Source organism: Peromyscus eremicus, chromosome 7 (genome assembly GCF_949786415.1).
Source record: "Peromyscus eremicus chromosome 7, PerEre_H2_v1, whole genome shotgun sequence".
Taxonomy (NCBI): Eukaryota; Metazoa; Chordata; class Mammalia; order Rodentia; family Cricetidae; genus Peromyscus; species Peromyscus eremicus.
The window spans coordinates 71,775,274-71,789,587 of NC_081422.1; the positions used below are offsets into that span (position 1 = coordinate 71,775,274).

The 14,314-nt window shown below is 44.9% G+C and overlaps 1 protein-coding gene across 3 annotated transcripts in view; it reads right to left on the reverse strand.

Moving 5' to 3' along the window:
* Nucleotides 1–14,314, reverse strand: part of Lrrc1 (leucine rich repeat containing 1) — a 119,921-nt gene that overhangs the window by 79,079 nt on the left and 26,528 nt on the right. The window contains exon 1 of one of the 3 annotated variants that reach the window (XM_059268256.1): nucleotides 12,681–12,886. The exons of the other annotated variants lie outside the window; for them this stretch is intronic. Within the exon in view, the coding sequence (XP_059124239.1) occupies nucleotides 12,681–12,695 (15 nt within the window). The 5' untranslated portion in view covers nucleotides 12,696–12,886. Of the gene's footprint in view, nucleotides 1–12,680; nucleotides 12,887–14,314 lie in introns of those variants that run through there. 3 annotated transcript variants of the gene reach the window in all.

The following is a 14,314-nucleotide window of genomic DNA, read 5'->3' on the forward strand; positions in this document are numbered from 1 at the left end:
TTAAAGGAATGTCAAGGGGTGGAGCAAAAGACCTCCCCCCAGCACAGCCAAGTGCAGACCATCTCAGACACCTGCACTCAGGCCTGTGGTCCAATCATTCTCTCTATGCAGACCTGCTGGGTAAAGCTACAAGGAACCTAAAAATGGGCTTCCACAGGGAGGGTCCTCAAAAAATAAAAATTAGAACTAGAGTGTGACCTAGCTATACCATTCATGGTTTTACTACCAAAGGACTGTAAGTCAATGTATCCTAGAGACAGGTGCACATCCTTATTTATTGCTGCACTATTCATGATAGCCAAGAAAAAGGACAATCCAGATGTCCTTCAATAGATCAAAGGATAAAGAAAATGTGATATGTGTGTGTGTGTTTGTGTGTGTGTGTGGATGGATGGATGGATGGATGGATGGATGGATGGTGGGTGGGTAGGTGGGTGGATGGATGGATAGATAAATAGAATGAAATTTTATTCTGCTACAAAGAAGAACATTTGCAGGAAAGTGGATGGAAGTGGAGATCAGCATGCTAAGTGAAATAAGCCAGAGTCAGAAAGACAGATGGAAGTTTTCTCTCACAGGTGGACTCATTTACATATGTGTATATATGTACAAACGTGTGCATGTGCATATGTGTGGGGACTATGAAAACAGAAAAGGGACCATGAGAAGAGAGAGATGATCACTTGACTTGACTGATAAAATATGAAGTGTTTTAAGATCTAGCCCCAGTCCCATGTGTATTAAAGGAAGAGGATAAAGGTCTTGGGAAGAACAGAGGCGCTTCAGAGATGACACTGACTGGCAGGGTAAATGGCTGGAGAGGCCATGGGGAAGGAGGATGATGCCTCTTCTATCTTGCTAATCTTCATCCCCCCCCCTCCAAACACTCCTGGGGTGGGGGCTGTGTCTGTGTGTGTGTGTGCATGTGTGTGATGAAAAGGACCCAATCCAGGAGGTTGGAAAATAATCTCTGCTAAAAGATGGAAAGGATAACAGAAAATATGTTAAAAAGAGTCATGGGAAATGTTGCTAACCTAAATAGTCTACCACAAAATAAGGTAGAAAGATCCGTTACAGGAGAACATATATTAAAACTGGGTAACACGTGTTACAAAATTCTGCAGTTAATCAGGAGTGTTGATTTTTCTAACATAAATTAAGAGAGAAAGTAGCTGAATAAAAGGTTTCATAATAAACAAGAAAGTTTTTAATAGACAAGAGGGAAAAATATTTACAGAATAGTAACAGGCCCAGCTGAGCTAAGCAGAGAATTAAATAACAGCATCTCACATTCAGAATTTGAGTATGAAGGGGGTTTAGCAAATGCTCAAAACCAAGAACTACTGGGAGCTGGGAAGATGGCCTAGCAAGTGCTCACTACAGATTCTGGATCCCAGCACCTGCGCAGTGAGCCAAATACTCTTCACACACAGACAGCAGCAGTTCTGAGGAGGACAGAGACAGGAGGATCTGCTGAGGTTGGTGCCTTCCAGTCTAGTCAAGAAAATCCCAGCCCTGGGTTCAGTAAAAGACCCTGCTTCAAAAGAACAGGCAGAGAGTGCTAGAGTAGGTCACCTAATACACTCTTCTAGCATCCGTATGCACACACAGGCACCAGCACATAAACTCTCACACAGTATCCCCCACCCTCTCCTACTGCACAGCATGGTAAATATAACTGTGTATGATACATTTTGAAATAACTAAGAGTAACTTTCCAATGTTCTTAGCACATTCTCAATGTTAAATGTTTGAAGTGATGGATACAACTATATTGATTTAATTGTTCTACACCGCATTCAAAAATCATACCATTATTTTGTATCCCATAGACTTATATAATTATAAACTGTCAACTTATAATAAAAAAGAATTTGGAATACTGACTCACAAAATAGAAAACTCATATCCAAATACTCTAGAATAGGAAACAGTTAATATAGTTAATAAATATAAAATGAGACAAAAAGCTCCATCCCTTACTAAAACTATTTCCTCTATAATTGGAAAAATATTTTACTTGCCAATTTATTTGTTCAGAGGACAGATTACTGCTCTAAAACGTAATATTTAATAGGTGTGTGTTTTAGCTGCACAGGAAGCCTTTGTATAACAAAGAAAAGACCGTTCACTCATTTCTTTCCATGTCCTGAAATCTCAGATGAGCCAATGTTAACCAGACAAATCCGCTCCTGCTGAGGGCTGGCAGGTGTGCACGTGGGCATTTATAACAAAGGCACTGCATTTATTCTGCTCAAAATAGGTCTCCAATTTTTTGGTATTTTATCCCCACTGATAATTTTATCCTCTTATTTGCTGGCATATTGGAATATTCTCATGACACTTTCATGCTCGTTACTCTTTCACCATTAATATATTTAACAAAGATATAAATGCCCAAGGTTCCCACCACCATTGTTGAAAAAGCTCAGGGATAAATTATGTTGAAAATCACGAAGCCAGGCATGCTCTCTGTGCTTGATCAGAAGTGGACAGTTGACAACGCCGTTTGCGATCACTTGGACAGAAGGAACTCTTAATTAAAATCAGAAGACATTAGGACAGTATTGCTTTAGTGGGAGCCTGAAGAAGCTGTTGACATGAAAAGACCAGGCTGCTGGTGCCACAGAAGTGACAGGAGTGACAGGGGCTAAGCAGAACAGCATGGTCCAGGAAAGATCAACTAAGTAAATACTATCAACCAAAACATTAGCAGCAGCAGCAGCAGGAGATGAAATCCAGGCATCTGGAAAATACTTGATAATCCATATATGCATCCCAAGGTTAGGGAGAAACAAAGTAAAATTACACACACACACACACACACACACACACACACACACACACACACTAAAATGGTTTTGTTTAAAGGTGTACTAGAGATATATGTATGAGAGGACAAAGGTCAACTCTGTTGAAAGAAAAGTTAGGCCGAATGGCTGTGGCCATCCAACTTCTATACTGATGCTTTGTATCACGAAAATCAAAGAGGCCATGCCTAGAGAGTGTTGCTTTTTCCTTTGCATTTTCTCTCTTCTGCTGCTTTGTTTTGCTTTTCTGTTTGTCCATTTTGCTTTATTGACACAGAGTCTTACTCTGTAGCCGAGTACAGCCTTAAAATGGGATTACAGAAGTATATCAATGCCCCACCTCTTTCCTTCACATTTTAAACAATGGTAATTGAAAAGAGAAATACATAAATAATTTACATGTAAAAAATGGAATCCAAGGAGGTAGAGATGTGGCTTCCTAGAGCAGAGTGTTTGCCTAGCATGCAGGAAGCTCTAGGTTAAATGTCTAAAGCCCCATAATACTGGGTGCGATGGCACAAGCCCACATTCCCAGCACTCGCAGGGCAGAAGGCAGGAGACCGTAAGTTCAAGGACATCCTCAGCTGCACAACCAGTTCAAGGCTAGCATGGGATAAGGGAGGAAAAACACAAAAATCAAATATTTTTAATGGAATTTATTAAACTTGACTGACACTCGTCCCCAGGTGTTTAAACACGGTTTCATTTTTCAGGCTGAACGGCTGAGGTCTCACGTTGAAGGTGCATTTAAAGGTAATGAACTAATTTGTTTGGCAGAAGAAGATCGAAGGCGGCATTCAAGCTGTGGCACGGGGGCTGCTCACTGTGCAGAAGCAGCTCCGGGGTGAGAGAAAGGGGAACGGCCAGGAGACAGGCGAGTACCTGTGATGTTTGGCAAGGAGAGGCCGAGAGGCCGGCAGAGGGTGCCTGATGGAGAGTACCGGGAACAGCGCAGCTGGAATCCTAAGGAGACACCTCCCAGGCCTGCACTGAAGAGGTACCTGAGAGTAAGACTTGGAAGATACAGGAGGCTGCACCTTGTAAAATCAAGTTCAATTAAAGGGCCGTGCTTAAGCTGAAGGGTTCCCTGTTCCTGAGAAGCTATTGCCTAGCAAAGTACTACCCCATCCACCCCGGGTCACCACAGAGAAACTGGGGTGTGTGTGTGTGTGTGTGTGTGTGTGTGTGTGTGTGTGTGTGTGTGTACATGCGGCAGCACGCACATAGGAGGGAAGGCTCCATCTCAAGCAGGTGGCAGAAGTTGGTCATACCATCTACATGATAATGGTGTTGCAGAAAAATAAAGGACTGAAGGGATCATGGGGGCTAGTGTCTAAGTTTCAGAGCTCCTAAGGCCAGACAATGAGAGGCAAGGCGTGAGTTCCTGTAAAGAGACTCCCCCTGGAGACTACGGAATGAAGCTGTGAAGGTAAAGCCTAAGCTGCAATGGAGACCTTGGGATGCTGGAGATGCCAGAACCATGCGACATCCCCAGGAGAGAGCTGCAGGCATAGAGTGGAATCTAACTCAAGAGAGACTCTGCCAGCAGGTGGACGAAGTGGAAGGTGCAAGACTACCCAAGTCTCTTGGAGCCCTAGACGCTGGACACGCAGTGCAGGTTCTGGTGTTTTCTCTGTTGCATCTTGCTCTGTTCCCATCATTCTTTGCTATGTCCCAACTCTTCCCTTTGGGAACGGGAATGTTTACTCTGTGCCACTGTGTATTAGAAGCATGAAACTTGTTTTCAGATGATAGGAGCTCACAGGTAAGGGAATGCCTTCAGGCTGGCCATAGTGGTACATGTCTTTAATCCCAGCACTCAGGACCCAGAGGCAGGCCGATCTCTGTGAGTTCAAGGCCAGCTTGATCTACATAGCAAGTTGTTCCAGGTCACCCAGGGCGACTCGAGATCCTGTCCAGACTGCCTTCAGTCTCAGCTGGGACTCAGACTTTGGGCTTTTATAGCAGTACTGAAACTATTAAACACTCTGCAGACTTTTGAATATGGACTGAGTGTACTTTGCATTGTGAGATGGCCATGAGTCTATGAGACAATGGTGGAAGGTAACGGCCCAAATGTGATGTGTCTTGGTGTCATACTGACAAAAGTGTCGTTGTGGTGACGAATCTTTTTTTTTTTTTTTAAAGATTTATTTATTATATATACAGTGTTCTGCTTGCATGTATGCCTGCATGCCAGAAGAGGGCACCAGATCTCATTATAGATGGTTGTGAGCCATCATGTGGTTGCTGGGAATTGAACTCTGGACCTCTGGAAGAGCAGCCTGTGCTCTTAACCTCTGAGCCATCTCTCCAGCCCGTGGTGACGAATCTTGACTGTTAACTTGATGGGGAGCAGAACTGCCACCAAAATCAGCGCCTGTCTCCCACCTGTCTTCTGTCGTGTCCTGGATCCTTCTTGTCTGAACACGTCTTCTTCTAAAACGGTCTTCTTTACTTATTGCTATGTAAAATATGTGATAAAAGCAACTTAGGGAAGGAAGTACTTATTATGGCTCCTAGTTTTAGAGTACAGTCCACAACGGCAGGAAAACTGATGGGCAGGAGCTTGAAGCAGATCGCATGTCTAGGAGGAATTTGTGTCCTGTTTTGTTTGAGACAATCTCATTATACAGCCTGGGATGGCCTAGAACTCACTATGTGTATCACACTGTCCTCTAGCTCAGAGAGACCTGTCTGCTTCTGCCTTCTTTAGTGCTGGGATAAGGCAGATGCCACCGTTCCTGGCTCTCTGAGGGACTGTCTTAGATTTTCTTTTTAGAGTTTTTTAGGTTAAAAACTTACTCTCAATATGGATGTAGAAAGACTTACTCTGAATACGGATGGTATTCCATGTTCTGGGGTCTAAGACCAAATAAAAATGAGCATGTGTGTTAGGCACAGGCAGTCATCACCTTCTGCTTCCTGACCAGGGCTGTACTGGGACTAGCTGCCACCAGCTCCAGCCATCATCACCTCCCCTCCAGTGGGGTACTCTGGAGCTATAAGCAGTTATAAACACCTTCTGCATTAAGTTGCTCTTGTTCCATACTGTAGCCTAGCAAAGCAGATAGTTCCAAGAGATGCTCAAACAAGGAACCCCGACTCCTAGGAAATCTAGAGGACAGCATAAGGCAGGTGGGAGAGCAGCTAAAATATAAGGTAGGAAGTGGAGAAAAATCATAATAAACGAGGAGCATCCTGCTAAGACAGAACAAGGGTCACCAAGATGGCTCAGTGGGTAAAGCACTTGGCACAAAGGATGGTGACCTCAATGTGATCCCCAGGAGCCACAGGATGAAAAGAGGAAACCAACTCCCACAAGCTGTCCTCAACAAACACACATTGTGGCTCAAACACATGCATGCGCGCGCACACACACACACACACAAATTTAATAAAAACGTTTTTAAAGAAAGGGTATTAAGCCGGGCGGTGGTGGCGCACGCCTTTAATCCCAGCACTCGGGAGGCAGAGCCAGGCGGATCTCTGTGAGTTCGAGGCCAGCCGGGACTACCAAGTGAGTTCCAGGAGAGGCGCAAAGCTACACAGAGAAACCCTGTCTCGAAAAACCAAAAAAAAAAAAAAAAAAAAGAAAGGGTATTAAGTATCTCCAATTATAAAAAACTACATCTGTTATACTTCTGCAGGGGGCAGGGAGGGGGGGCAGGGAGCACACTGTTTTATAGTCAACCATTAACAGTAAAAGCAAAGATTCCGAGGTATCCACCAGGAATGGATGCAGAGAGGCTGCATCAGGAAGGTCGTCAACTTTCTCAGTAAAACACCAACCTTCAGACAGGCACCATGGCTATGACGTAAAGGGCTCAGCAAAGAGAGAACTCATCCTGTATGTACAGGGTTTCCCAAGCTCCATCACTTACTGCTAATGTGGTTTTTACATCTTCTGAAGCCACAAACTGATACCATGCCAAACCAGGTTTGACTTTTCTAGAAAACAAGCAAGAACTGGAAGACTCTGTAAATAACACGGTGCCTTAAAACTTAAGCTCAGCTCACAGATTAAAAGCCAGCGACTTCCAAGGCAAAATTTAGTTACACTTTTAATGAATAATTACATGGAAAAGTCTTGATTTTATATTCTCAATAATAATGTAGAAGAACACATTTTTAAACCATTATCCAGAAATCCTGAAGGGGACAGGAATTAATAACATGACTTACCGCTTAACACAACAGAGTGAAGCCAAGGATTCGGCTCTTAAGCCATGAAGTCCAGGAAGCTATGCACTGGTAACCACGATGCCACTGCCCTTATTTTAGAAAGCCTGCACCAAGATCTTGCCACAGTATTTTGCCAAAGCAGAGGAGAGAAAGCTTCAGGCAGCAGAAGGCAGCAAACACTGAAAACTAACCCAGTCCACAGATACACACACCCCAGAGTCCCACAGGACCCCAGGGGACTCACTAACAAGCCATGTGAACTGGATTAACCACACAATGACGTGTATTTGGACTGCTAGGCTCTAACTAGATTTTAGACACTTAGAAATATAATGATCTAATTATAATCACTGTAAAATTTTATAATAGAAGTAGGCTGAACTTCTTAAATGTTTCCTGAACTTCTTGAACATTAGTCTAAATACATGTTTTTATAATTACAATTTAAGATTTAAATTCTGTAATTTTAATATAAGCCTTCCTCTCTATCCACACAGGTTTCTATTCCAAAGTTTCTGTGGCTCCTGAAGGGACAGACAGCCTTGGACCTTCAAAATAAATGCTCGTATATTTAAATTTCTCACATTGACTAAATTCATGCTACTTCCACTGGTTGACCAAAACAGCAAAGTAAACAGTGGAATGGAAAAGCTCAGAGTATCCCCTAGCAACTTAACAATGCAAAACCCAAACAGATTTCACACTGACCACTATAGTTCAGCTTCACAAACTGAACCGAGTATCAAATTCTAACACTAATCCGGATGAAGAGCCACAGACAGCGGCCTACGTGAGAACTGTCTGAATCGCCTCTCTGTCTGAGGCACAAGAGGAGCCTTTGGAACACAGGAGCCCTGCAACTCCCGCAACGGGCACCTTCATCTGATGAAATGCTCAAGCCCTAAGTCTGCTTTCTGCATGAAGGGGACAGGCAGCCTGCGGAGCCGTCCGGCTAAAAGATGTTCTTCTTAACAATCTGTGAGCTGTATTTTTACTATTTGCTGGCAACCTGGGTAAGAGGCAAAACACTCTTGACTTTGTCCAATACAAAACCTTACAGGCATGATGGATGGCGGCCCGAGGCCACATGGTGAGCTACCCTACTACCATAAATGAGGGCTACAGTTCTTGCCCTGTCACTAAGCTCTGGAAGCTAGTTCTGGCTGTGTCCTTGCGATCGCGGGCCAGCTGGTTGCTCAAAACATTAGTTAGTAAGGGACAAATTCAGCAGATCACCTCAAAAGTTCTCAGAGTCAGAAATCTCTGTGACATGCAATCCAAAAGGAAGTTCATAAAACCCTGTCTCAAAAAGAAAGAGGGAGGGAGGGAGGGAGGGGACTCCAGAAAGGGAGCACAGAAGACTTTGGCAAGTGGCAGGTAAAGTGCCTGCTGTGAAAGTGTGAGGATGGAGTTTGGATCTCCAACAGTCCACATGCATAAACACCTGGTGGGCGTGGCAGTCCACAAGCAGTCCCAAGCACTCAGAGCCAGACATGGGGGATCCCCAGGGAAAGCTAGCTTACCCAGAGTAGCCAAACTGGTGAGCTGTGGGTTCCAGGGAGAGACTCTACCTGAATATGTAAGGTCGGTCAAGGAAGACATCAACCTCTGGCCTCTGCATACAGGTGCACTCACACTCACAGTGTGCACCTACACGCACATCAACACACCTATGTGTAAAAGGAGTGGTGCTGTAAGATACTCCCAAACATAGTTCCAGTGTGAAGTGTGAGAGAGCATCCTTGGCACCTGACCCTCCAGGAAACATGAGAAGAGCTCCCAGGTGTGGGGCCAGGTGTGACTAGCCCTCCATAAGGTCCCTGGGCAGTTTTCTAAGCTAGTTCAGTGCTCTCCATGACTTCTCTGCTCCAGTTTCCCAGTGTCTTACTCCCAGCTGACGGTCAGTTTCTTTGCCCAGATTTGTACATTAGGGAGCAAGGCTACTATGTCCTGGCTCCCTAGACCTTATCCTCGGGACCTTTGGGAGTAGTGGGGAGACATGGTCCTCATTTCTCCATTCCTCTGTCTCTGGAACTTGTGGAAAACATCTTCCAGAGCCAGAAAGTGTGAGCCCATGATGCCTAGACTTCTTAAACAAGACTTTATCACATATAGCCATTACGGCAATTTAAAATTCAAATGCATCATTTACAGAGTGCTTCTGAAACCCTAATTTCAGAAAGTTTACACCACTGCTTTATTTATTTATTTTTCACAAAAGCAGCTCTAAAATAATGAGAAATAATCTTCTCTCTTTGTGTAGCCCTGGCTATCCTGGAACTCGCTCAGAAGACCAGACTGGCCTTGAGCTCAGAGATCTGCCTGCCTCTGCCTCCCCAGTGCTGGGATTCAAGGCTTTCACTACTGCAGCAAGAAATAGCCCTAATGTGCCAAATATTAGGTAAGGCTTCTATGCGTACAATTGCATTTAAGCTAAACACAGCCTGATCCAGGCCACTGCCTTGACTCTGCAAGGGAAGTAGATGAAGCACAGAGAGGGTACCCACCAAGGCCAGGTTACACAGGTCAATCACTGCTGAGATGCAGAACCACAGTCAAATGCCACACCCATCTATTATCAATGGCAAAGCCAAGTGAGCTATGGAGTCCAAAGTCTCTAGGGTTCCCTAATTAACTGGACGGCTGTGTGAGCTCAGGCAAGCAGCTCAGCCTCCTCAACACCTGGTTTCTCCATCGGGGAAGATGAACAATCATGGTGTCTGTCTCTACTGCGGTGGCCATTATGTGAGAGAATACTGGTAACATATCTAGAACAGTAGCTGCATATGAGAAGTGGATAATATGTTAGCTGTAATAACTGCTTGTGGGTATTATAGAACCAGATCCGTCTTTGTATCCGAGTTACAACACCTTCTCAAATATTTGAAACTCCAATCTGCCCATCTTGCTACCCCTGGAATACACTCTCAAAATGCAGCTAAGTTCTAAACAGCAATGGAAACGGAAGACTTGCTTTCATTTGCAAAAGCAGAGAAGGACCACACACAAAAAGCCATGCTACAGGGAAATCAACAGATTGCAAGGGTCACATGTTACATGGTCTCAAAGAGTAGACCGTAAATATAAATCCAGTAATCCATAATCCATCAGGTACTCAGGCTTCCAGACAAACACAGCAAATAACTCCAAAAGTGTACGTCACACTAATCAAACCAACAAAAACAACACAGAGGTGAGTTAAAATACAGAGTAAAGGGCTGGAGAGATGCCAGGGAAGCTCAGCGCAAGGCCAGCAAGGCTAAGTGACCCTAAGGGAGACACAAAAGGGGGAGACAGGAGGGGAGCTGGGAGGCTGTACTATAGAAAAGGCACATGCTTTAGGAGACTGTCACCACTCTGGCTAGGCTGGCCCTTGAGTGGTGTGCTTGCCTCAGGCCCAGAGAGGTGTTACCCTGAGACAGAACTCTTCTGCCTGAAGACCTGCCAGCAACCCTGGGCACCTGAGATGGCACAGCTAGATCTCCCCCCTCCCCGCCCCGCCCTCCCCCCCCCCACACACACACACTACCAGCAGACTGTGATTCTAATTATAAAAAGGAAAGAACACTGGTAAGGTAAATTACACACTGGATTTTTTTTTTCTTCGTCTTTGAGGTAATAGCCTCTACCTCCCCAACAGGCTCTGTTCCTTTACAGGTCGGAGCCATGGATCCAGACTGCATTTCTACATGCTCAGGAACCCTACGAAGTGTGATTATATCATCAAGTAGACCAGCTAAAGTAAGTCTACCTGCCCCTAACACAATATAAACATGTCTTCTCAAAGCTTGAGCACTCGTCACAGCACAAGGTAGGAACTCCAAGAACCCTGGCACATGCTAAAAGCATCGTTAATGTTAGTGGGTTGTAAGAACTTATAAAGTGCTGGCTCTTATCCCACCAACATAGTACCCTGTAAATTGGCAGGTGCAAAGCGGCGGAGCCACGCCTCAGCCAGCTTCTGCTGCAAGTCCAATGTTCTCTCCAACTCTGCCCTGGTGGCTTTTTCTAACTTCAGTTCCCACGCCCACAAGACCCAGCACCCTATGTTCCTATGCTAATGAACCAGTTGCCGTCAGTCATGACTTTATTGTTCCCAATGCCTTTCCCCATCGACCAATGTCTTACTCTGCAAATACCACTTCTCTGAAGCTTTACCCAACTGTCCGGGCAAAACAAAAGATGTTTATCTCTCTGCTTCTTCAACAGGTGGACAACCTCCCCCCCCACCCCACCCCCGCTGAATTAGAGTAAACTAAATAGTCTACCATGTCTCAGAACACCTACCACACTGCTACATGTCAACAGGTACCCAAAGTACCTGTTCAGTAAAGTAGAATGATGATATCTGACCACTGTCCATTGAAATGCATTTGAAGTTCCAGTTCAGGATATTTGGCTCACATGTATTCCCATTCCCTGGTCAGACAAATGGGAGAAGGGAGCAGCTTTGTGCCGGAAGAGCGAGAGTCAAGTCTAACAGTCTTGACATCCTGGGACAACTACGTCAGGCATATGGGTCCTTGGGCCCACCCATTAATGCAGGCTCCGAAACAAGGACTTTGGGATCTGACCTCCTACCTTCTCCGTAACTCTTATGAGGTAGCAAATCCTGAGCACATATAAACCAAACGTTAAAGGACAGTGCTACACAATTCCCCACGTGTGGTTAACAGGCAACAACGAGGAACACACAGGACCCAGAAACACAGTAACAGAGTAACCAGGCTACAAGCCTAGTGATGAGCTTGATCACGCCCCGGGAAGCAGCGAACTGGAGTCAAGTAACTGCATGTCCAGTCATGGCTCAGAGTTATCTGAAGACCTGCCATGAGAAAAGAATCAGACTGGCTTGATCCGGTTCAGCACTAAGAAAGTGAAAGAAGTCAAACATGGCAGAGTCCTCGGGGAAATGCAGTGAGGTCTATGCAAGAGGGAGGTCTGGCGACCACTGGGAATAGTCTCCTGAAGGAACTGCAGAATCAGATGTGCAACCAATCTAGAAAGCTCCTTAATGACCCTCGGGTTCTCCAAGTTCAACGTCTGGGCATATTTCCTGCCTCACATTCAAAGTTTGCCAAGGTAATTTACGGAAACACTGGGTGATAACACACTTTGGCCTATGACTGACTAGCATGTAAATACAGCGTTTACAAGAAGCAACAAGGAAATCTATAGATTATCTGGGTCATATGACAAAATTCAAGCACAGCATAATGTATGGCACAGTGCATAAAAAGAATGTGAAGGAAGCAATGGCCAAGTCAGGTAGCAAAAATCATAGAAATTTTCTGGAGGACTGTAAAGAAGAAGAAACGTCAAACTTGCAATCCCCCTGCTTCAGCTCCAGAGTGCTGAAATTACAGGTATGTGCCACCACTCCGTGATACAAAGAATTCTTAAATGTAAAAATATAACTGATTTCTATCAAATTTTTCCATGCTGATAGAAACTTACTTTTAAATTAAAAAAAAAAAAGCCTCACAAATGAGGACAGTATTATATGGGAACAGCATGACAGGCCCATGTGAAGGGCTATGATAGACACTTCAAACCCCTCAGACACAGGCAGGCTAGACCCAGTATTAACCCCAGAGTCACAATAAGGATCGAGAGTACTGAAAAGCTTAGATGGGTGTCCAACCTTTAGACACTGTCATCTACAAATGCACTAGCTGAACTCACCGACATTCTGGACATATGCCATCCAGTCTGCAAAGAGGTTTCTGCTTTGGAAATGCATCCAAGTGCCTGACCACTTGTGTATTGTTCTGGTTAGCCTTGATTGTCAACTTGACAGTCTTGAGATCCTGCCAGCTTCCTCTGATGGTAGACATAAGATGAAATAAACCATTTCCTCTCCTGGGCTGCTTTTGGTCAGTGTTTTGTCACATCAACAGAGTAGAACAGAACTGTCCTGTCCCCTTTCTGTTGCTATGGCAATACCCCAACCAAAGCAACCTAGTGAGGAACGGATCTATTCTGTTTACAACTCTCAGGTAACAATCCATCACTGAGAAAAGTCAGGACAAGAACTCACCTACAACCAAAGAAGTATAGGAGAAACCATGGAGAAACCCTGCTATGTGGCTCATGTTTAGCTGGCTTTTTGATAGCCCAGGACTACTTGCCTAGGGATGGTGCTTCCCTCCTGTATCAATTAATAATCAAAACAATCCCCCCCCATAGACTCCCACAGGCCAATCTGACCTATGCAATGCCTCCTCTCAGGAGACTCTAGGCTTCATCATTGATAATGACAACATGGATATTGGTGATGACTGTTCTAAAAGACTCAGGATAGCATCACGGTAGTCCTAGTTCTGGCCTTTTCTAGCACACAGAAAGGTCTGCACCTAACGGAGCCCAGTCTTCCTCACTCACGAGATAGACCCGCATCTCCCAAAAAATAAGCATGCAGGTTAAAAGTCTGCAAGAATTCAGTGAGAATGAGTTCTATGTACAGCTCGTTCCTCACATTCTGAAGGAGCATGTTCTATGGGGACAAGGTGGGGGTAAACAGATGAGAATTTAGTTACATTCAATGAGATTTCAATACTTTGCCAGTCACAGACGAGATGGCCATTTGTCTGGTAACCCTGAGTGAACCGGAGCTAAAATGTGAACCAACCACTTCACAGCCCATGAGTCTACTAGGAACTGGCCTCCTGCCCAGCGACAATCCGAGCCCTGGAAGCCTGCCCTCCCCAGCAACCATTAGCAACACATGTTTTCACTGCTCCCGGTCCTGGCTTGTGGAGACAGTGGGAATGCCAACAACTTTCCTGGTTCTCAGAACACTAAAGAGATCTTCCCGGGTTAGAGTACAGCAGCTCAGGCAGAAGAAACCACGTCTTACTTCTCCCTATGGCCTCCACTCCTGGTGTGTAGGTCACTGAATGCCTTGCTCTGGCTGCTTGTGGACCCTTATTTTGAGCTGCTCCATTTGTCTGAGGAATGAAGAGTCCAGTGTACAGCATGTTCCCTGCTCTCTTGGGTGGGCATGTGAGCCTTTGCTACCTCTACACCCTCCCTCAGTGCCTCGGCGATTTCCCTCCATTGCTATGTGCTTATTATCGCCAAGGCTCTGTGCTCCATCCCAGCCACCAGACCCTTCAGCCGTTCTCAGAGCACCCGGAAACACAGAGAGGGTAAGAATAGAGAGAGATGCTCTCTCCACACATGACCAGTGTGGTAATGATACTCTCTTTGACAAACTTTATTTCAAAATCAGCACTGAAATACTCTTTACTGGCCCCACTTAAAAAGCAAACACAAGTTAATCTCACATTAAAAAGTAAATGAGAAAAGGATGAAAA